Source organism: Dendrobates tinctorius, unplaced genomic scaffold, assembly GCF_039654945.1.
Source record: "Dendrobates tinctorius isolate UK_male_01 unplaced genomic scaffold, ASM3965494v1 ptg000026l, whole genome shotgun sequence".
NCBI classification, from domain to species: Eukaryota; Metazoa; Chordata; class Amphibia; order Anura; family Dendrobatidae; genus Dendrobates; species Dendrobates tinctorius.
Genome location: NW_027361694.1, coordinates 10,289,372 through 10,311,460, shown reverse-complemented (window position 1 = coordinate 10,311,460; position 22,089 = coordinate 10,289,372). Strand labels below are relative to the sequence as shown.

General features: G+C 44.2%; 1 protein-coding gene across 1 annotated transcript in view; it reads right to left on the bottom strand.

The window, feature by feature from the left end:
• The window catches only part of CLYBL (citramalyl-CoA lyase), a 475,215-nt gene that overhangs the window by 232,222 nt on the left and 220,904 nt on the right, over positions 1 to 22,089 (bottom strand). Inside the window, 1 exon segment of the mRNA XM_073569499.1 lies at positions 15,939 to 16,146. Within this exon segment, the coding sequence (XP_073425600.1) occupies positions 15,939 to 16,146 (208 nt within the window).

Sequence of the window (22,089 nt, the reverse complement as noted above, 5' to 3'; positions counted from 1 at the left end):
ATGCTGGTCGCTATCCATCACGCCTGAACGCTTCCAGCCCTGAGGCTGCTTCAGCGTTCCAAATTTTAATAGGCCGCCCTGGCGTCACCTGTTTTCCCGGCCTGCACCGCTGCCTCCCCGGGGAGCGCGCACTGCGCATGCGCCGACCGCGGGGACCCGGAAGTTCCTCCTTCTATTTCCGGGGCAGCGCCATCTTGGTACACCTCTGTACCCGGCGCTGCCCCTATACCGGCGTCCCCCGGCCCCTACTCCTCCCGGAGCGGCGGCCCGGTCCTCCCCGCCCGCTCACCCTGGACAGCCCCTCAGCTGCAGCGGTGTCGGCTTCGGCAACCGACCCCGCCGCGACAGGGGCCTCCCCGCTGTCTGACCGCGGACGGGACGGTCCCGGATCTTCACCCCGGTAAGTGCCTGCGCTCCTGCTGCCGTGGTTCACCCGTCAAGGACAGGAACCCAACTGGGGGCGGAGGAGAGGTGCCGCTCTTTTGTCTGTAGGTTCCTGTCCTTGATGGGCGGACCCCCTCTCTCCGTGGTGCTGTCATGGGTGAGGGAGAAATGAGTGCTTTCCTAAGCAAGTAGCGGGTGCTGGCAAACTCTCTACTTTAGAACTAGCAAGCACTGCTCTCAACCTGGCTGTTTTGTTGTATCCAGCCAGCTTTAATGCCCCTTAGCTCCTCAGATATTGTAAAGCTGCCTCTGCTATCAGCATCGGATAGATCACAATTGATGCCAGTAGCAACCATGCCTCTTTCCTGACCCGTCAATCTTCAGGAGCGTGCTACCCCTGCCGAACAGGAGGCAGGGGAGCAGTGCATTCTTGAAGAAAGAAGAGGGAAAAAACCCTTTAGCAGCATTCATACAGTTTAGAGTATGTCAATAATTGTATGTTCTGAAGGACTAATAGAAAACAGGCATATTTAATAAATTTGCAGTTAATCCATAAAAGTATGTTCAATCTTAAATCATTTTCTCTATTAAGGTGGTAATAGGATTACGTTTTCAATTATCAATAAATCTTATTTGGCAGTTAAGAAAAAACACATTTTTACCAACAGCTATAAACTCTAATTTAATCCCTGTTGGTTTTGACTAAATAGCCAAGAAACAAATTCAGCCTAGCTGTACTTAACACCCTCAACAAATATATAAATTTCTCTTTGAAGTTGTAAAATGAAAATGTTGAACAGGATAAGCAGTGTCTCGTGAGTCCAATCATTTTCCATCTCTAAGGCATCACAAACGTTGTTTACATTTCAGGAAGATTAAGTGGAAAGTTTAAACAGATTAAGGCTTGTTTGCATGTATTAATCCCAATTTAAGAGCTCATCATTACTAACAAATGAAGAAAACCACTTGCTTTAACTTCAATGTGGTCCTTTTCCCTCTCCCACTGTTATAATCCTGTTTTTTCCGCATTTGTAAACAGTGATGCAGAATATAAATGAAACCACAAACCCATAAGGTATAAAAAGACAAAACAGAAGCTGTACATGTTGTCAGCAGATAAAGAGCTAGTTGACTATCTGGCATAGACACTTCAAATAACATTTTGTTCATACTGATATAGCAAAAGATTAATCTGTCTAAAGCATACATAGCATTAGCTATGATAGTTCACACCATTAAATTGGTGTTTTCTAAACACCATTTTGCAGAACCAGTTGAAGGAGACAAACTCTGACCTTCTTACACTTGTTTAATTTTAAGGAGGTCCATATACATTAGGTAAAACCTAAGACTTATTTGTACCATAACGCATAGGGATTGAGCTGATCCCTTCAAGCCACCTCCTTTCACGATCGAGGTGAGTGCCCGATGGCCATGGAGAGGAGCTGTGCAAAGTTCCTTACAATCAGGGATCCATGTCTTGGCTTCTGATTATTCAGGCTGGCGAGACGATACCTGTGCTCCACCCAGATGATGTCACACCAGGCCGGCAAATCAAATGCCGTGCCAGGTAGCAAGGAAGCTCAGGAATTGCGCAAAGCAATCTGCTTATCTCTAAGAACAATCACTGACTGGTTCTGTGAAAAAAACAATTATTCATTTAGAATGAAGACCGACCAATGAAAGTTATTCATTATTCCAAATGCTGGTCAGGTGTGTTGCTTTTTTCGGTCAATAAGCAGCACTGGATCATCAGTGAAAAAATATCCAATATTGGTCCATGTAGACTATGATGTTCTTTGGGCCATGGAATCACAATTGTATGTTAAGCCCATTTTTATCTATTGCACAAGGGGATCTTAATCCACATGTGGACCCATATTTGGGAGTGCCAAGGTATTTGTTTAGGCATGACAAGTCAACAGTACTGGCCAAGACTTACGGAATACTTTGCCTACCAGCAGCATTCCATTATTTAGAAAGAGACAAATGTTATTCTAATTTAATATAGTGATAGCAGTAAATAATGTTGGTATTGCTGCCGGGTTAGTGTCTTAATGTGACTATTGTTTATGTATGGAAGATACAGTTTCATAGTATGCTTCAAACACGCTTCAAATAAGACACATCCAACAAGTGCAACCAAGGGGTGGGAAATAAAAAAGGACAGGAGATTTAAGTACATACATAATGCAAGACCCAGTTTGCACAGATTTTTCACTCCTGATACCGAATGTCTATCAACTTGGTCAAAATTCAGAAGAAGAATTTTCTACATGTACCTAAGTTTTTAACTAAAGGCCCCGTCACACTAAACGATGTCCCAGCGATCCCACCAACGATCCGACATGATGGGATCGCTGGGACATCGTTAGGCTGATCGCTGGTGAGCTGTCACATAAACAGTCCCAGCGATCAGGACCAGCGTCGCTGGACGCTGGTTTCTAATGTAAACGTTGGGTATCCAGGAGCTGCACGACTCCTGGATACCCGCTGTTTACCTTGGAAACCGGCGTACACGCTGGTTTCCAAGGTAAACATAGGGTATCTAGGAGCCACGCGACTCCTGGATACCCGACGTTTACCTTGGAAACCAGCGTGTACGCCGGTTTCCAAGGTAAACATCGGGTATATAGGAGCCGCGCGGCTCCTGGATACCCGACGTTTACATTAGCAAGCAGCGTCCAGCGTCGCTGATCGCTGGTCTCTCACTGCCACATGCAGCGATGCGCGCTGGGCAGCGGGAGACCAGCGATCGAAAAATGGCCCAGGCCGCTCGAGCATGATCAGCAATAACCGGCAGGGGGGCCGGTCGCTGATCCCCGTCATACACAGCGATCGCGCTGGCGTGATCGCTGATGTGTCACAAAATCAGCGATCTCGCTAGCGAGATCGCTTAGTGTGACGGGGCCTTTACTTTCATCTAAAGAAAACATCTAAGCCCTTTTTTAAACTGACTGTTCCCACTGTGACCAGCCCTTGAGGTAGGCTGTTCAATAGAACAATAGTTCTCATGGTAAAGAAGTCTTTCATTCTTTGGAAACTGAACCTTTCTTCCTACAGGTGAAGGTAGTACCCCTGTCACAGGTGTGTCAGAGGCTGCAGACAGTCGCACAGCAACTGGCTGCAGAAGGTCTCTGTGGTTGGCTTTGCAGATGCCTTCCTAGTCCTTCTGACGCTTCTGGACCTGCTTAAATCCAGAGAGATCCCGTACTGCTGTGGGGGTCAGCTTCTCATTGATTTTACAAGAAGGATGCCGCTCTTTCATCCTTCACTCCCTAGAGGACCTCCCGGCACTCTCGTAAGGCCAGGATCTCCCTGAGACTTGCCTCTCTCCCTGGCCCATTTTCTCTCTCAATTCTGCGGACTCTAGGAGGAGAGCGAGTCCCACAGCCACTCCATTGATGGCCTAGAGACAGAATGGCCTCCCCCGAGACAGCCTTCGCAGTAACCAGAGGGGGGACCAGCCCCAATCACGCAGTAAACGTGAGAAGAACTGACTTTAGCATCAGGTTTATTAGTATGTTTTTACCTGTGTTTTCAGGCTGCTTTACAATCATCTAACTTTGATCCCTACATTTGAGATTTGCATGCCCTTAATATCTATGCTGAGTACGTTTAACTTATAACAAGCTGACACCGTTTTTCTCTTATATGAATTCAGACATTGGCTTTCACTTTTTCATGTTTATAAGTTTATCGGTGTTACTTCATAATTATTAAAATATTAAGAGAAGGTTCCTTTGTCATGACTTCCATTTTTCTTTACCCAATAGGTTGGGAGCTCTTGTCGCTTAACTTTGCGACTTCTATGCTCCTGTGATACTAGAGTTCCCTCTAGTTAACACTGCAGTATCTATCTTACTGCTTATGATTTGTTTCTTTGATATTTGTATTTTTTGTGTGTCTCCCCTTCTGTTTCCAATGTGATCAGTTTGGACACGCAGCAGGTGGCCACACCTGTCAGAACCGTATATAAACTTATCATGGAGGACCTAAACATTGCATCCTTTAAGACAAAGGGACTCAATACCCCAGATAAATGGGCTCAGATTCTCCAGCACTTCCACATCCGCAAGGTACACCTCATTTGCTTGCAGTTAACTCAGCTTATCAAAAATAAACACTACACAACTTGGACCTTCGCTAATAATCCCACCTCGCATTCAAAAAGAGTAGCAATTGCGATCCACAGATCCTTGAACCACCAAATACTTGATTGTGTCACTGATCTATATGCAAGATTCATCATTCTTACCCTTTCTATAGAAGGCCAATTTCTCACCATCATTAACGTTTATTCCCATAACTAAGAACAACCCACTTTCCTTTTTAACTTAATTGACCTTGCCACCCCACTAGTGAAGGGCACTCTGATTCTATGTGGTGGTCTCAATTCAACCTCAGACCTGACCCTATATAATTCCAAAGGCAAATCCCACCTCTCTTATGTGAACATTAGACGCATAAAAAAACTCGCTTACTTTGCAACTTTAGGCCACACATGGAGATTACAGCATCTTGCTGACAAAGCCTATAGTTTCTACTCCACCCCTCACGACTCGTACAGTTGCATAAATTATATAATACTCCAATATAGTGCTATACTCTGGTTGACTTCATCTACTATAGGAAACATCCTATGGTCGGACCATGCCACAATATATTGTTCTCTTAAAATTCCCTCCCACAAAAGCAACATGGTCTTGACACCTCAGTGAGTCACTGCTACAGAACTCAATTTGTAGTGCAGATATCCAATGAACCCTAGAGAACTTCATACTAGACCATTCTTTGGATAGCACCTCCCCTCAATTAAATGGGAAGCCTTAAAATGTGTCCTGAGAGGAATTTTTATTAAGCACGTACCAGAATAAAATAGGAAAGGCCTCAAAGATGCACTCCAGGTGGTCTCCAAACTTGAACCAGCACACAAAAACGCACTCTCCACAGCAACTCTCAGGGAGCTTCTTAAAGCTAGACTCGAGGTCAAGCATATACTTGAGACCTCATACAATCACTTCCTAGAGCTGGGGCGAAGTAAATTTTATGAATATGGAAATAAGCCTGGGGGAATGCTGATTAGAGCCCTGACAGATAAAATTTGCACAAACTCATATCCCCTGTATCAAGAACACACATGGCCTTTAATGAGTTCATACTACCTCCGAGATTGCTGAGGTTTTCCAAACTTACTATTCCAAATTATAGAATCTTTCTGGGAAAGACCCTATCTCATCCTCATCTGCCTTCTCATCCCCTTTTAAAAAACTGCTGGAGGATCTAGTAAGGGAACTTGAGACTCCTTTCTCCTCTCAGGAGCTCGTGCTGATAAAAGGTCTCCCAAGAAATAAAAACCCTGGCCCTGATGGCCTAACCTGCCAATTTTATTAATCTTTTCAGACTCAGTTAGTCCTGTTAATGCTCCAAACTTTTAACTATATTTTTGACTCCAATCTTTTTCCTCCACAAGCAACCTTCGCACACGTCACAGTTATTCCAAAAACTGGAAAGGAACCCCATTTATGCGCCAGCTATTGCCCAATTACTTAATGTGGATATTAAAATGTATGCTACATTAATCACAAACAGACTATACATTCTTTTTCCAAAGCTCATACACCCAGATCAGGTGGGCTTTGTTCCTGGCGGGGTGGCACGGGACAACACCATAAAAACCCTGGACATTTTGAACCATGCCTTGTCTCATAAAATCCCATTAATAATTTTGTCATTGATGCTGAGAAGGCTTTTGACAGGGTTTCATGGCAGTCTGTTAGTCAAACTTTAGATTTTATTGGTTTAGGCCCTTTCCTTAAAGCCAAAATAAGTGTTCTTTATCAGACCACATCCGCAAGACATTTTAAATATTCAAAGAAGTAAAATGGGCAGATGAAAAGTTTGGGCACCCTTGGAGATATGTGTTTTCAGATAACTGACCAAGGTTTCAGATCTTAATTAGCCTGTTAGGATTATGGCCTGTTCACTATCATCGTTAGGAAAAGCCAGGTGATGCAAAAACCCTGCCATAAGTTCCACAAATATCAGATGATGTATGTAGAATATTATTCTTGATACTTATCAATTCATGAGAAAGATGCAATTTATGTATAGCACAAAAGTAGAAATAAGTGACACTGATGACTTAGAGCTACTAAAATCTATGAATTTTGGAATTTGCTCAAGGCTATAGATTTGTTGTGCCAGGAGAAAAAATTATCATAAGTGTTGGCAGTTGCTAACTCTCCAAAAGTAAAGCTACATGTACAATCATCAAAGCCCAAAAACTTGTTGTACATGCTAATGTTTTACAATTTGCTTCACCAACAGCTCAATTAAGAAGATCAAACACATAAAAGAAATATCTGCTGGAATGCAGCTGATCAATGATAAGTCAGATCACAAACAATCTGACCGGCAGTATGGTAGACTATTCAGGAATATCTGTCAGACACGGTGCTGACTAAGGAACATGCCTCTGACTGCGTAGCCTCCATAGATTTAGCTAGAGTGTCAGATTACGTTGCCAGAATTCCCCCCTCCCACTATTCCCTCCAGATGATGCTCTACTGGGTCCCCCGAACGACCAATGGGGGAAAAGAGGAAGGGGCAGCCAGCCACACCCACAGGGGTTAAATTCAGGTACCAGGGGTCAATGCTTCCTCTCTCTCCTCGGCTGACCCCTGGTAGCTGTTGTCCTGCGGACCACCGGATCTCCTTCACCATGTCTGTTCCCATAATTGAGGCCCTGAGGCAGAGAGCAGCACAGGAAGGTGAGCTATGGGTGAAAGCCCTTTTAGCTGGCCTCGGAGCTCACCTCCCTGTGCCCTCTCTGGCCCCTCCGGCTGCTCCCTCGGTGCCCCATGATGCTGCACACCAGCACACCAATACACACTGTGATAAAACACTCCGGGATCGCCTTTGCTGGGGTCAAAGGTCACTTGCGTTCAGCATGAAACTCAGGCGCAGAGCTGGGATTCGGGTATATCTGACACTGGGTCAGGTTTATTAACGGTGAAAGCAATGCATAAAGGAAATAAAACATAAAACAAATCCTTGCCTGTCCGGCACTAACTAAACAAGGTACAACCTAACTACCAACTGGTGGGCTTCTCCCGTCCAGGCAAACCACAGTTGCAGTGGGCACTGCTTCCACTCACGTGTGTCTCTCACACAGACAGGCTCTCTGTGTTCCCAGGCTGAGACACTCACACAACCACCTGGCATCCTTTTATATCCGCCTCCCATTATTTATTAGTAACCAGGTGCGATACTGACCAGACTAGGCCACATAGGAAAGGTATCTGGGCGAGATATACCTGCCCTCATCCACTATTCCCACATGATTCTCACAACACAAACACATGCAACACTAACACCTTAACCGCACATTATACACTGCAAACACCCCCAATGACACAGACACACACATTCAGCCAATCCACACCCACTCACGACGACCTGTCAATCACACGCTGTGCACCCCTCTTCCTCATATCACCCCCCTCCTCAACGCCCCTTACTGTACCCGCGATCACGGCCCTTGACCAGCATGTGCAACACTACGTTCATGAGCTAAGCGCCCCCATCACACCCACTAGCCACGGCGGTCAAAGGCGTAGACTCCACAGACCCTCCCCATCCTCCTCTGCAGAGTCCAACCGCCAGTCCAACAGTCCCCGCAATCACCGCTACCACCACAGACGCAGCTCACGTAGCAGCCAGATGGCATTCTCCGTCCTCTTCAGAATGGTCCAACACATCCGAAAGTCACAGCAGATGCTCTCATGCCTCCATCCGAAGACGCCATCCACACCGCTCACCTGCCAGAGAGCGATCGACACCACTCAGAGCCGCATCCGGACGATTTTTCAGCTATGAGTCCGCCGTGGCTCCATCCTCAGAGGGAGCCAATCAACCTCAGGCACCGGACAGGCCACAGCCGTCACGTGTGCCATCTTTGGCTGCCAGCCGCGTCGGAGATCCATCCATGCATCCACGACCCGCCCTTGCCGTGCGGTCACAGAAACACCCCTTTTCATCTACGGCCACTAGTCACTCAGCAGCCTCAGGCCAGAATTCAGTGGCCATACGAAGACCGGGGGCCCGCATGTTATTTAACGAGGGAAACTGCCGCTACCAAGGGTGCTGTAGATTTAGACACGAATGTTCTGCTTGCGGGGGAGGACACCCTGCAGCAAGATGTACTCATGATGCAAACAGAGCCCATACCAGGCAGAACCCCAGTGAGCGTAACAGCAATGGGGCCCTGGTGAAACCTGTACCACAATAAGAAAGCCGCACAGCAGCTGCACTACGGTTTCAAAAACGGTTTTTTCATCCCCTACGGATTTAGTAACACGCCAACTCTATCAAAAAACTTAAAGTCAGTGCACGAATACCCCACTATAGTAAAAGAAAAAAATCGCTAAAGAAGTAGAGCTAGGTAGAATGGCGAGCCCGTTTAAATCACTTCCTTTCAAAAACATCAGAATTTCGCCGCTGACCATAGTTCCCAAAAAGAACAAGGAAAACACCAGCTAATCCACCATCTTTCATACCCAAAAGGCGAATCGGTTAACAATGCAATTCTCCCAGAGGAGGCAGCCGTAGCCTACGCTTCGTTTGACAAGGCAGTAGAGCTCGTACGCACAGCTGGGCCAGGGGCCCTGCTAGCGAAAACGGACATAGAATCGGCTTTCCGCCTGCTACCCTTACATCCTGAATGCTTTCACCTCCTAGGTTGCAGGGTGGACCAGCTCTTTTATTACGATATGTGCCTACCGATGGGCTATTACATCTCATGTCACTACTTCGAGCTGTTCAGTACTTTCCTAGACTGGGTTGTTCGCTACGAGACAGGCAGTAATTCAACAATCCACTACCTTGACGATTTTTTTATTCGTGGGTCCAAGAGGCTCTAAAATCTGCCACTTGCTTCAACAACTGCAGTCCCTGCTAGGTTTGCTCAATTTCGCCTGGCGCGTAATGCCGGTCAGCAGAGCCTTCTCTCGCCAGTTATCACTGGTAGCAAAAGGCGCTACTCAGCCTGGCCATAGAATTAGAGTAACTCGATCTTTGAAGGCAGACCTACTAGTCTGGGGGACATTCCTTAAATCCTACAATGGTCATACCTGCGTCATGGCACCTGAGGTATCAAGCAGGGAATTACACCTAACGGCGAGGGGAAATTGTACTGCTGGTTTCGCATCAACGTACAAAAATCAATGGTGCAAAGGCAACTGGCCTGAGTCACGGGCTTCAGCAGGCTGGGGACGCGATCCAGCGCTGATAGAGATTTTCCCATTAGTGGCTGCAGTCGAGCTCTGGGGTACCCAGTTAGAAAACATTAACATTAGATTTTTAACAAAATACCCGCGGATGGCAAAAAGGTTAAACAACATGTCTTCCCCTTCCCCTCCTTTACTTGCTCTCTTGCGCCGCCTTGCATTACTATGCCAGCAGCACAATATCTGGTGTTGGACCAGGGTAACGTCAGAGGTAGATGATAAACTGGTTAACTCTCTGCTGTTTTCCAATTGGCAGACTTTCAGATTCCTTCTCCCCATGGCACAGCCATTGGGCACCCGGTGTCCTGCATCCCTTTGGGACACGGTGGTCAATCATTGATGCCTTTGATCCGTGCTTCGGTTACACCGGCTACTTGGCAAGTCTGCGGTAAGGCGTGGGAAGAATGGTGCTCATTAACTCGTGGTAAGCCAGTCGACAGATGCGACTGCGTGAGATGCAAGGTTTTGGTAGAATTTTTAAACCGGCTTAAGCCAAGAGGCGCATCGGGTACATCTGCGCAACATAACTTATCAGGCTTAGCGCTCTTTTTCCAGCCAATGGGTTGGGTGGACATCACCAAATATTTTTTCATTAAACAGGCCGTTAAAGGGTGGATAAGACTTCAACCTAGCCAGGAGTGTCATTGTCCTATCTCACTAAGCCTACTGCGCGATATTATAGCAATTTCCTCATCGGTGTGCAAATCGCAATTCAAAGCTGCCCTGCTATCAGCAGCTTTCGCTATAGCCTTTTTTGGGGCACTTCACATTAGTGAGCTAGTGCCCCGGTCTAAATCAGCGGCGGAAGGTGGGTTAATTAGTGATGATTTAGTGATATGCAGCGACGCTCTGAGCATTCGCGTGTGGAAATCCAAATGCGATCCCCTCCAGCAGAGGCTTGTGGGTCCTAGTGAGGTCGTTGAATGGCCCCGTATGCCTACTAAAAGTAGTCAGGCGCTAAGAGAGCCTAAGACAGGAAAGCAGATTTTTCCTCGCACACACGGACAGGTCCCCCTTACCAAGTACCAGTTTAGCGCAATTTTTAAACAGTGCCTTCAAAAAAGTTGTGCTAACCCAGCAGAATACGGTACACATTCCTTCCGAATAGGAGCCGCCACTGAAGCAGCCAGAGCAGGAGTATCGGATGATGAAGTGCAGAGGATGGGTTGTTGGAAATCTTCGTGCTTCGCCAGGTATATAAGACCAGATTTGCTCTATTAACACATCTTACCGTTCACAGGAGATTGTAAGCCCACGGTGTGGATAGTAGGACACTCGTATGTCTTCTGGGTGAGGAAAAGGGCCGAACTGTGGCCAGGCGGTCTAAGCCTGGACTTGGAAGGGCTAAAGGTCAATTGGAGAGCCATCAGAGGCAGCAAATGTTCCTGAAGGTGCTGAGCATCGCTATAAAGGTAAAAGGACTGGTGATATTGGTTTTGCATGCCGGTGGTAATGACCTGTGTACAAGAATAAGTGCCGAGCTTTGCATGGTAATGGCTACGGACATAGAGCATTTTAGGTATCTGTTCCCACACATTGTGTTGGTATGGTCGGACACAGTTCCGCGAGCAGTATGGAAAGGAGTGAACAAACCAAAGGCCGTTGAAAGATCAAGGAGAAATGTCAATGCAAGGATGGCTAAGATTGTGAAAGGAGGTTTCGGCATCGTGGTATGACACTACCAATTGGAAGGAGGCTGCTCAGGACTCTTGAGACCAGATGGAGTTTATCTAACAGACATTGGGCTTGATATATTTTTGTCTGGCTTGCAGGACGGGATTGAACAGGCCCTAAGGCAGATGGGTGGGGGTCAGAGTCCTGTGTAGGTCATACACAGGATCCTCCATGGCGGAAATGCCAGGAGGGGCAAGGGTTCATAACCCTCATTGGCCGGCTAGCATGTCTATCACAGACGGGGCCTGCGGCGATTGAGCCAGTTGCGGAGCGTAATTTGCCCCACCCCGCATGGTGTAATCTAATTAATAAACTGTGACCGACCTGTTCAACCCATCCCTGGCCTGTGTTCGCTTTATTTGGGGGGGTCTAGCGGGAGGGGGGAATGCACCGTCCACATCAAAGCGGGTCTCCGCAGTCTGGGTGGGTATGTGCAAGGTGGCACCAGGATGTCCAAATTTGGCCAATCATGCAATATACTTATTTTGTCAGCAGACAACAGATAAAAAAAATAGAACCTGACAGATCACATTTTTTACAGACAGCAAAATCTGTTAGTTCAGCCAACATTTATCTTAAAAGTCTATGCAGCTTTATATATATCATCAGACTAACAGTTTAATCAACCGAATGATTTTGACACTTTGTTGGTATGACTGTATTTAGGCTTTTTTCATAACCATAAGGCCCCATTCACACGTCAGTGTCTCCAGTACGTGTTGACAGTTTTCACACGTACTGAAGACACACACGTAGACCCATTTAGTTATATGGGACTGCACACGTCAGTGTTTTCACATGGACCAAGTGTCCATGTGACCCACATATAGACATGTTAATTTTTTTCCGGCAGCACGGAGCGCAATATGTGCATACTAATGAACCATGGATGACATCTGTGTGACACATATGGGAATTAAATGCTCTGGCATCAGGAAAAGCTTTACAGTTAGCGCTGCTCCCAGGTGACAGGTGCTGACTACAAGTCATCATCCTCACTTGGTCTCCCTGCGATCAGCGAGACCAGGCGACACTGATGACAGCTGAAGCACCAGCAGTCTGTGAATAGCACGCATTAAATAATAAAAAAGGAGTGGGCTGCCCCTTATTTTTAAAAACCAGCTGATGGAAAGCAGACAGCTTGGTGCTCGTGTTATTATTCTGGGAAGGGGCCACTATCCTGGAGGTTCCCAGCTTATTAACGACTGCTCACAACTGTCTTCATGGCCTTCACTGGTTTATAAAAAGGGTGACCCCAAAACATGATGTAGCTCCCCCCTAAGTTTAATAATCAGCAAAGGCTAAAGAGACAGATGCAAGATGATATTAATAGGCTGAACTTTCTCACTCTGTGAGCGGTGACATCAGTAAGGTTAAAGAAGATCACAGCTGGCCGGCTCGCGCAGAGGTTACCTAGAGAACCTCCGCTTGTAACCTGCAGTAACCTTAATGATATCACTGCTCGCCACTGCAGCCAGGTTCTCAAGCTACTCTTAGTGTGTTCTGGCTGCCGTGGTGAGCTCTCACGTTACTGATGTCGCTGTTCACCACAGCATCCGGATGTCAGGAATCATTGAAAGATATCCTTATTATGGATTTACGGAAGACCTCTGTGGATTACTTTTATGGTAATAAATGGGTAAATGAGGGTAACTGTCAGTGAGTGATTTTCATAATTCCATGTGTTTATTACTTTTGACTATGGGGATACTAATGGGGATGTCTGATAGACAACTCTACTTGACTAATCAAAAGCTTGATGTCAGTGTACATTACACAGCTGACATCAACCCCAAATCCATTACTCTGATTGCCAACACACTAGGGCTATAGGGAAGAGCCAAGGCTAAGCACCAGAATTGGCACATCTAATGGATGTGCCATATCTGGTGCGGCTAAAGGCCGGTTTTTATTAGATTGTGAGAGGTTCAATATCCATGACCCCTTATCAGTCTATTAATATCAGCCCGCAGCTATCTGATAGGCCTTTGCTGGTAACTGTGAGCTGTTATTAATAGGCTGGCAATCTCCATGGATAGTGGCCCCTTTCCAGAAAAATAACACTAGCCCCAAGTAGTCTGTTTTTTCCTCAGATGGTTATTAAAAATAAGAGGGACCCCACTCCATTTTTTTCATTTATTTAATTATTAGATAAATCCAAGTACAGAAAACTACACACACACACACACAGCACTGATTACTGTATATATATGTCACTAACATATTTTATCTATCTTTCTCTGCCTTTGCACATCTAACACAAACATCTGTCATTTGTTTTCTTCATTCTATTCCAGTACTTGTAACACTGATGGTGCGCATGGATGGCACACGGATGGTACACAGGTACATAAACATACATGTGTATGCCACACGAATGTTATCACACTGACACACGGATGGCACAAGGACACGGACCTCACTGGTACTGGTTTTTCCATTACCAGAAATATCAGGACATGTGAAAGGGGCCTAAGCTTGTTTTTTAGGCTTTTAAAAATATTTTTAGGTTTTGATTAATTGAGCTTTTTACTACACAACATTTCTTGCACACGTAGTAATTGCTTATATGGAAATATCAGTCTTTTAATTTGTGAAAGATAATTCTCAATATATTTTTCAAGTGCAAACAATTTATCTAGCAACATTATAGGGATTAAAACAAAGCATCAGAGAGGTTTTCAGGGTGAATGGATAATCATTTTTTTATGATTATTTTTTACTTCTGTCTTATATTTTTTAATGTTTCATTTAATTCATACTTCAAAAAATCAGATATGATCTTTCTACTACAAAGTGCGGAGTAAGGAATGTGCAATTTAAAGAGCTTTTGCACAGTATCTTATGAACGGTAGGGAAATTGTAAAACTGTTGCTTAAAGGGGTTGTCCGGGCTTTTCACATAATCTCAGTACATATCTGGGCTGCAGAATTATGACAATAAGTAATTTACTTTCTGTCACTAGTTTGCACGGTTTTCTAGATATTCTGAACAGAACGTCCAAGGGGGGTGTGTTATGGCATTGAAATGAGAACTAGTCATAACCTCCTACTCTACTCCAAACATGCCCTCTATAGCAACAACCCCACCCTCCATAGCTACAGGCCCTCCCCGTCCACATGAAGCAGCCCTCATCACACAGTAACAAATTCTTCCCCTCCAGCAGCCTCAGTGCAGAGAGCAGAGAGCTGCTCCTCCCCCAGACACACACTGAACAGTTATCTATGGAAAGTGAAACTAGTGAGGAGTGAAAATCGTCCTGTATTCTGGGCCACTCCATGATTACAATACATAACTCATTATCAGTAATTCCTTCCCTCACTGTCCCAGGCTGCTGGCAGCAGTGAGAACAGACTGTGTGATGGCCAGTGATGGGGGTCTGCAGCTTCTAATCTGCACAGGGGATGGCAGTCACTGATGTAATATGTTGTGTGACAAAGCCTCTGCTGTGTGAATGAGACAGCTCTGTGTCACTGATGTCTTCACACAGCAGCAGATTTGGTGCAGTGTATGTGTGAAGCTCCACCAAACTCCCAGCAAGCTCCAGTGACCTGCACCACCCACTGCCCACTCATTGGCTGGCAGTAAAATGCACCAGCACTCATCTTTATCATCATTCCAGCATTGGAAAGAACACAGCAGTGATCCTGTATTTGTGAAAGTAGCACAATACATACATACATACACCCCCCAACACTTCACACTGTTACAGCTGCTGATTGGACAGGCTGCTCCCATCAGTATTTGTGTCATTAGAGACACAGTGCTCACACATACACTGCACCAAATCTGCTGCTGTGTGAAGACATCAGTGACACAGAGCTGTCTCATTCACACAGCAGAGGCTTTGTCACACAACAGATTACATCAGTGACTGCCATCCCCTGTGCAGATTAGAAGCTGCAGACCCCCATCACACAGTCTGTTCTCACTGCTGCCAGCAGCCTGGGACAATGAGGGAAGGAATTACTGATAATGAGTTATGTATTGTAATCATGGAGTGGCCCAGAATACAGGACGATTTTCACTCCTCACTAGTTTCACTTTCCATAGATAACTGTTCAGTGTGTGTCTGGGGGAGGAGCAGCTCTCTGCACTGAGGCTGCTGGAAGGGAAGAATTCGTTACTGTGTGATGAGGGCTTCTTCATGTGGACGGGGAGGGCCTGTAGCTATGGAGGGTGGGGTTGTTGCTATAGAGGGCATGTTTGGAGTAGAGTAGGAGGTTACAACTAGTTCTCATTTCAATGCCATAACACCCCCCCTTGGACGTTCTGTTCAGAATATCTAGAAAACCGTGCAAACTAGTGACAGAAAGTAAATTACTTATTGTCATAATTCTGCAGCCCAGATATGTACTGAGATTATGTGAAAAGCCCGGACAACCCCTTTAACTTAAAGATATCTTCTTAAGGCCAGGATCAAACTACCGTGTGTGAAGCGAGAAACTCATGCAGCTGCAGATCCGGTCCTGAGTTCCGGCGGCAGTGCTGAGTGTTGATGCGACAGACTCGTGCAAGTTTCTCGCATCACACACGGTAGGGTGATCCCGGCCTAAGGTTTTGCTACAGAAATAATAATTATCTGCTTACCTTTTTATTGATGGCTACTCCATCTTCACAGTCTAACACTGCACAGTCCACAGTGAGAGTGGCAATTTTTTGTATTTTCCTTTCATCATTTCCAGGTATATAAAGTACAGCTCTACGAGGGACATACTTATGAGCATTTCGAATCTGAGAATATAAACAATTGTTTCTAAGTAACCTCGGGAAACCACGCGCACGGAGCGAAGAGTTTCTGAAAAAAAAGAAATAATATGAGAAATTTATAAATGTAGATGATAAATAAGAAAATTGAAAAATAGACATGACAATCAAGGAAGGTCATTTACATTATTAATATTAAAAGCCCAATATTTATTTCTCCTAAAATATTTTTTTTCATAAAGTTAAGCTCATAGAATTCTATAATTTACATTTTATGTGTCTTTCTGATTATCCAGATTATGACAATCTGTTCTGTTAAAGAGAAGTTATCGTGAGAAGACTAAATCTTTAAATCTGGCTTTGTAATAAATGTATTTTAGCAAATATTGGCAAAACTTTTTTCTTTCTGTCATAACAGGTTTAAAAAAAAAACCCACAAATTTGTCATCTTAATTTTCACACTAGCCACTAAGGCTTTTTTAGATTCCTTTTTCCTATTTTTTTTTTTTTAAAGTGTTTGCAGTAGTTTCTTTATAAACTGAGGCACAGTTAACTCCTCTATACACAGGATCCATCAATCACAATTAGCAATATTACACCTGACCCTGCTCTGAGTATGTTTATTGCGGATAATTTACATGTCTATTTCTTTCTCCCGAGATCTTGATGCCAAGATCTCCATCTGCGCATGCGCCACCCCTGGCTGCCATTTTCCCAGAGTCCACAGCACAGGAAACCATGGAGCGGAGAGGGGGTCTGGCCTTTCACAAAATGTTAGCAGAGCTCCACACAGCAGCACCGGGACTCCCGCAGCACCACTGGACACACCCGCAGCACCGCAGGGCACCTGCAGTGTAGGACACCCCCGCAGCACCGGACACCCGCTGCACCGCACTGCACATTGGACACCCCCTCATCCCAGCCTGTGGCCAGCAGCATCATCCCACTCCTGCCTCCTCCATTAGTGACCCTGGGACCCCGCTTCATCGCAGCAACCACCCCCGGTGAGCAATAAGACACAAGGATTATAAGAAGCACCACCATTTTATTTAAAAAAAATTTTTTCCTATTTTTGTCCTCAAAATTTGGGGTGTATGTTATAATCCGGAGCAAACTTATAATATGAAAAATATGGTACTTTAAATAACATGCTTTACATATCCATACAATTACAATAATTATCACTACAAAGTGTTATACTTTTAGAAATCTTCTAAAATGTCAGTAATTCGAAATAAAAAAATATTAGCAGTATACACACTCAAAATTGAATGTGCAACACCAAGATGGAAAAGTCGTGGAGTTAAGGAAATCATGGAATCACTTACACACGTTGCCATGCTATCAATGAGGTTATTAAAGCCTATCTGAGCAATTTTCTGCCATGCTGAATACACTTGGGCACGTAAATTATCACTTTCCTCTTCTGGTATTTTCCTTTGCAATTGCTGACCAATGATGTCACAGATGTGCTCGAAGGTTGGAGATGCTGCAGGCCATGATAACACATTTAGGCCAAGCAGGAGGCTCACAATAGCATGAGCAACATGTGGCCTGACATTGCTGGGTTGAAAAGCGGGTCATGGGACACTTTAGAGAAATGGCCGTACCACTGGTTCCATGATCAAATCGATGTAATGCTAAGCTGTGTACTTGCAATGAAGACTAGAAAAGTCCAGCTAGCGTACATTATGTCACCCCACATCACAATCCCAGGAGTAGGATCGCTGTGACATTTCCTCATGATGGTCTCTTTATTGCATTGCCCATATGGTCTCAGGATAGATACTTTAGGCTGAAATGAAGCATGGGAAGCTAGAATAGATGACTTTCCCCATCAGTGATGAGTCCCACTTTTGTCTTGGATGCAATGATAACCAGAGTTTTGTCTGGAAGCCATGTGGGTAGCTCAGGATTATGGTGCGGGACTGGGGTGACAATGTACTTTTAGCCAGGACCCTCTACTCTTCATTACAGTTACACTGACAGGTGTTAAATTGATGAAGTGAATGAACCAGTCTGCCATTTCTCCAAAGTGTACCAGGAGCTGCTTTTCAACATGGTACCAATAGGCCACATGTTGCCCACGCTAGTGTGAGCAGCCTGGTCCAATTGTACTACCATGGCCTGCAGCATCTTTGGACACATCTCCCATTGAGCACATCTGTGATATAATTGGTCAGCAATTGCAAAGGGAGCAGGCAGCAATGGATTTTGATGAGTTCATTCCCAAGTGCTATCATGCTGCAGAAGATTCCTTAGCCAGTTATTAATGACCTGATTGATAGCATGCCAAGGCACATAAGTGTATGTACTTCTGTGAGTGGTGCTCCTAGTCGATACTGGATAAATTGAGATGTTTTGGAAATTTTGTTTCATTTATTCATTATTTCCATATTATTTGTGCATCTGTCAATCCTGTGGTTTCCATACTTCCACAACTTATCCTTCTTAATGTTGCAGTTTTGATGTTGAGGAGTGTATTTCTCTAGCATGTCAATATGAGGACACAATTTCTACTAAAACAGGACAAGCTGTATTTGGGGAAAAATATATAAAAAGAATGAGAATTTACATTTAGGATATATTCTAAAATCAATCATGACTAAAGTATGTACATGTATCTCTACACAAAATTTACCACTTACATAGCAATGAGGCAACAAATATAAGTTCATCTGGCTAATAGATATTAATATTATATATGGATATATATATAAATATGTATATGTATAATACAATTTATAGCTTTCGGTATTGTTTACCAGTGAGTTTGTGAATGTAAAACATACTTAGCAATACAGGTAACTCTTCAGAATAAGCGGTTGTATGTTCATGAGAAATAACACCATTTCTGACCATTACATGACTTGTATCCTGTATTTTTCACCAGTTTCTCCTCTGTAGTATATATAGCAAATTTTTTACTCATCTCTGAGCTAGTGGATGGAGATCAGCTGCCAAGATGTCTCCTATACACAGTACACAGAAATAAGTATTCACGATTAGTTTTGTTTAGCATATTTTGTGAAATTGTATTAGTAGCATGGAGAGGATTATACAGTAATATCCAGCTTGGTGGCTGTGAATCCAGCTTTGAGATAAGCTACATCACACACTAACTGCAGTATATCTGCCTGTCTTGTCTGCCTCTACTTGTCTCACTCTGCTCTTTACTTTTCATTACCCCTCTCCTCTTCATACAGTAGGAGACAAAATCTGACATCTGGCTGTGTTGGCAGTCTGTCTCACCTTGACCAAGAAGAAATTGAGCATTATTTTTTTTTCAGAGCAGATCATGAGTTCAGCAGGAGGACACGAAGAAGTGGCTCGGAAGTGAAGAAAGAAAATATATTCTCTGACAGGATATCTTATAAAGTCTCTTAAATGTACTTGTATTACTGATTTATGCAAAGTTTTTTTTAAACAGTGACTTTTTAATCAAATTAACTATAAACTCTGTGCTGACAATTACTGAAGAATTCATATCTTCTGTGCTTTGCCTGGGTCTGCATATGTAAATAATGTAAAATCATGGTCATTGTCAAGGTCATTGTACCCAAATACTGAGCACATTTTGTTGGTAGCAACAAATACAGCTCTGGCAAAAATTAAGGGACCACTGCAAAATTTTCAGTTTGTCTGATTTTTCTCTTTATAGGTATATGTTTGAGTAAAATGTTAATTGCTCTTTTATTCTTGTACGCCTCTCCAGGTCTCCGTCTAACCATTAGACGACCAGGTGTTAGGCAAAGCTGAAAATTAGACTCATCAGAGAAGATTACCTTACTTCAGTCCTCTATGGTCCAATCATTATGGCCTTTGGCAAACTTCAGCCTTGCTCTCCTTTGCTTCTCATTGATGAAAGTTTTTTTTCTACCTTTACATGACTTGAGCGTTGCCTCTAGGAGCCTGATACAAACTGTTCCTGCCGTGCACTTTACCCCAGCTACCATTTCCTATTCCTTTTGTAGGTCACTTGATGTCATCCTGCAGTTGCTGAGTGACATTTGAATAAGATGATGGTCATCCCGGTCAGTGGAGAGTCGTTTTTGTCCTCTGCCGGTCTGTAGCTTTGTTGTCCCAAATGTCTGCTGCTTGACCTTGTTGTAATGGACTGCCGTCTTAGGAATTTTAAGGATGGAAGCAACATGATGCTCACTGTATCCCTCTGCTAGTAAAGCCAGAATAGAGCCCTTCGTTTCCTCACTCAAGACTTTTCTTTTCAACTCCTTTGGCATGGTTAAAAGTTATTTTTTCATTCCTATTACTTCTGCGATATTACTAGCACTTGTTTTGCTATCCAGTATGTCCTATTGCTAGAGGATTGTGAACACCACAGCAGGGTTTTTTATACTTTCCTTCGTTAACTAAGATTTTGTTCAGGTGATCACCTAATCAGAAGCACATTAAGTAGAATGAGGTGTACTCTCGTTGGAATTCAACTGACACTGGAATGGCTGTCAGACATGTAGAGAAGCTGATTTTTTATAAAACTGTGCAGTGGTCTCTTATTTTTTGCCAGAGCTGTATAATAGGCATTGTTCTGTAGCCTATCAATCACTAGGCGGAACCTCACTACTCGCCGATAGTGAAGATGTTCTCATGTTAATGACAGATGTTTACAAACCACTAATTGCCAGGGGTTTAAATATTCATTCTGTGTAAATAGCTTCAGACTAATATTAATGTATAACTGTTTAGTCAGATGTATTATTGAGTGTGGAGAACATATGGGGTATGTTCATTTGAAATATCAATATACACAGGCTACATTTCAGTTTAGTGTGCAGCAAAGTATCTGTATGTGTTCATGTTAGGGTAACAAGAAAACTAGAGCACAAAGGCATTAGAAATATACCATATTTGTTGGACTATAAGATGCACCTTTTCCCAAAAAAATTTGGCAGGAAAGTAGGGGGTGCATCTTATAGTCCAAGTGCAGGCTTACAAGGGGGTTGCGGCAGTGGTGTAGCAGCGGAACAGGTGGCAGCAGAGGTGTGATGATGCTGAGGCTCAGTGGTTTCCCTGCTGCAATCTTCCTGAAGCCGTGGGTCGCTGGAGGCAGCGCGTGTGCAAATTGAGATCTCAGCAGCCCTCAGCTTCAGGAAAATGGCCGCCAGAGGCTTCATGTGCGCAGATTGAGATCTTGGCATCCACTTTCCTGAAGCCAAGGGCCGCCGAGATCTCAATCTGCGCACGTGTGGCCTCAGGAAGATGGCCGCCAAGAAACCAGTGATGCACTCTGCTCTGCTCACTGTGGACACCGGGTCGCAGCGTCAACACATTTTTGCAGCCGGCATCCTGAGGAAGGGACCCTGCTCCATACTCTGCCTCCCTGCCGTCACCGGATGTGCAGCATTGCACGCCGGGACTGCAGCATTGCCCCACTTCTGCAGCCACCGACATCCTGAGGCAGGGACCCTGCTCGATGCTCTGCCTCCCTGCCGTCACTGGACCTGCAGTATCGTACCCCAGCACTGCAGCATTTCCCTACTTCTGCCGCTGCTGGCTTCCTGAGGAAGGAACCATGCTTCCTGTGACCCCGCTCTACAATTGCCGGCTCTCAGGTAAGATACCTTAAATTCGGACAATAAGATGGACCCCCATCTTATAAAAATCTTTTTTTCTGATATTTTCCACCCCAAAATTTGAGGTGCTTCTTATGGTCCGGGGCATCTTATGGTCTGAAAAATATGGTAATTAATAGACTGTGGACAGGGAAATAAAGATGTCCTGATAAAGATTCAATGTACTGGTCGTGTTAAGATCTATGAAGCACTTTGTTATTGCCGTCAGCGATATCAAAACATGTTCATCAATACAACATAAGTACAGTGAAGGAAATAATTATTTGATCCCTTGCTGATATTGTAAGTTTGCCCACTAACAAAGATATGAACAGTCTATAATTTTAAGGGTAGGTTAATTTTAACATTGAGAGATAGAATATCAAAAATAAAATCCAGAAAATCACATTGTATAAATTATATAAATTTCTTTGCATTTTGCAGTGAGAAGTAAGTATTTGATC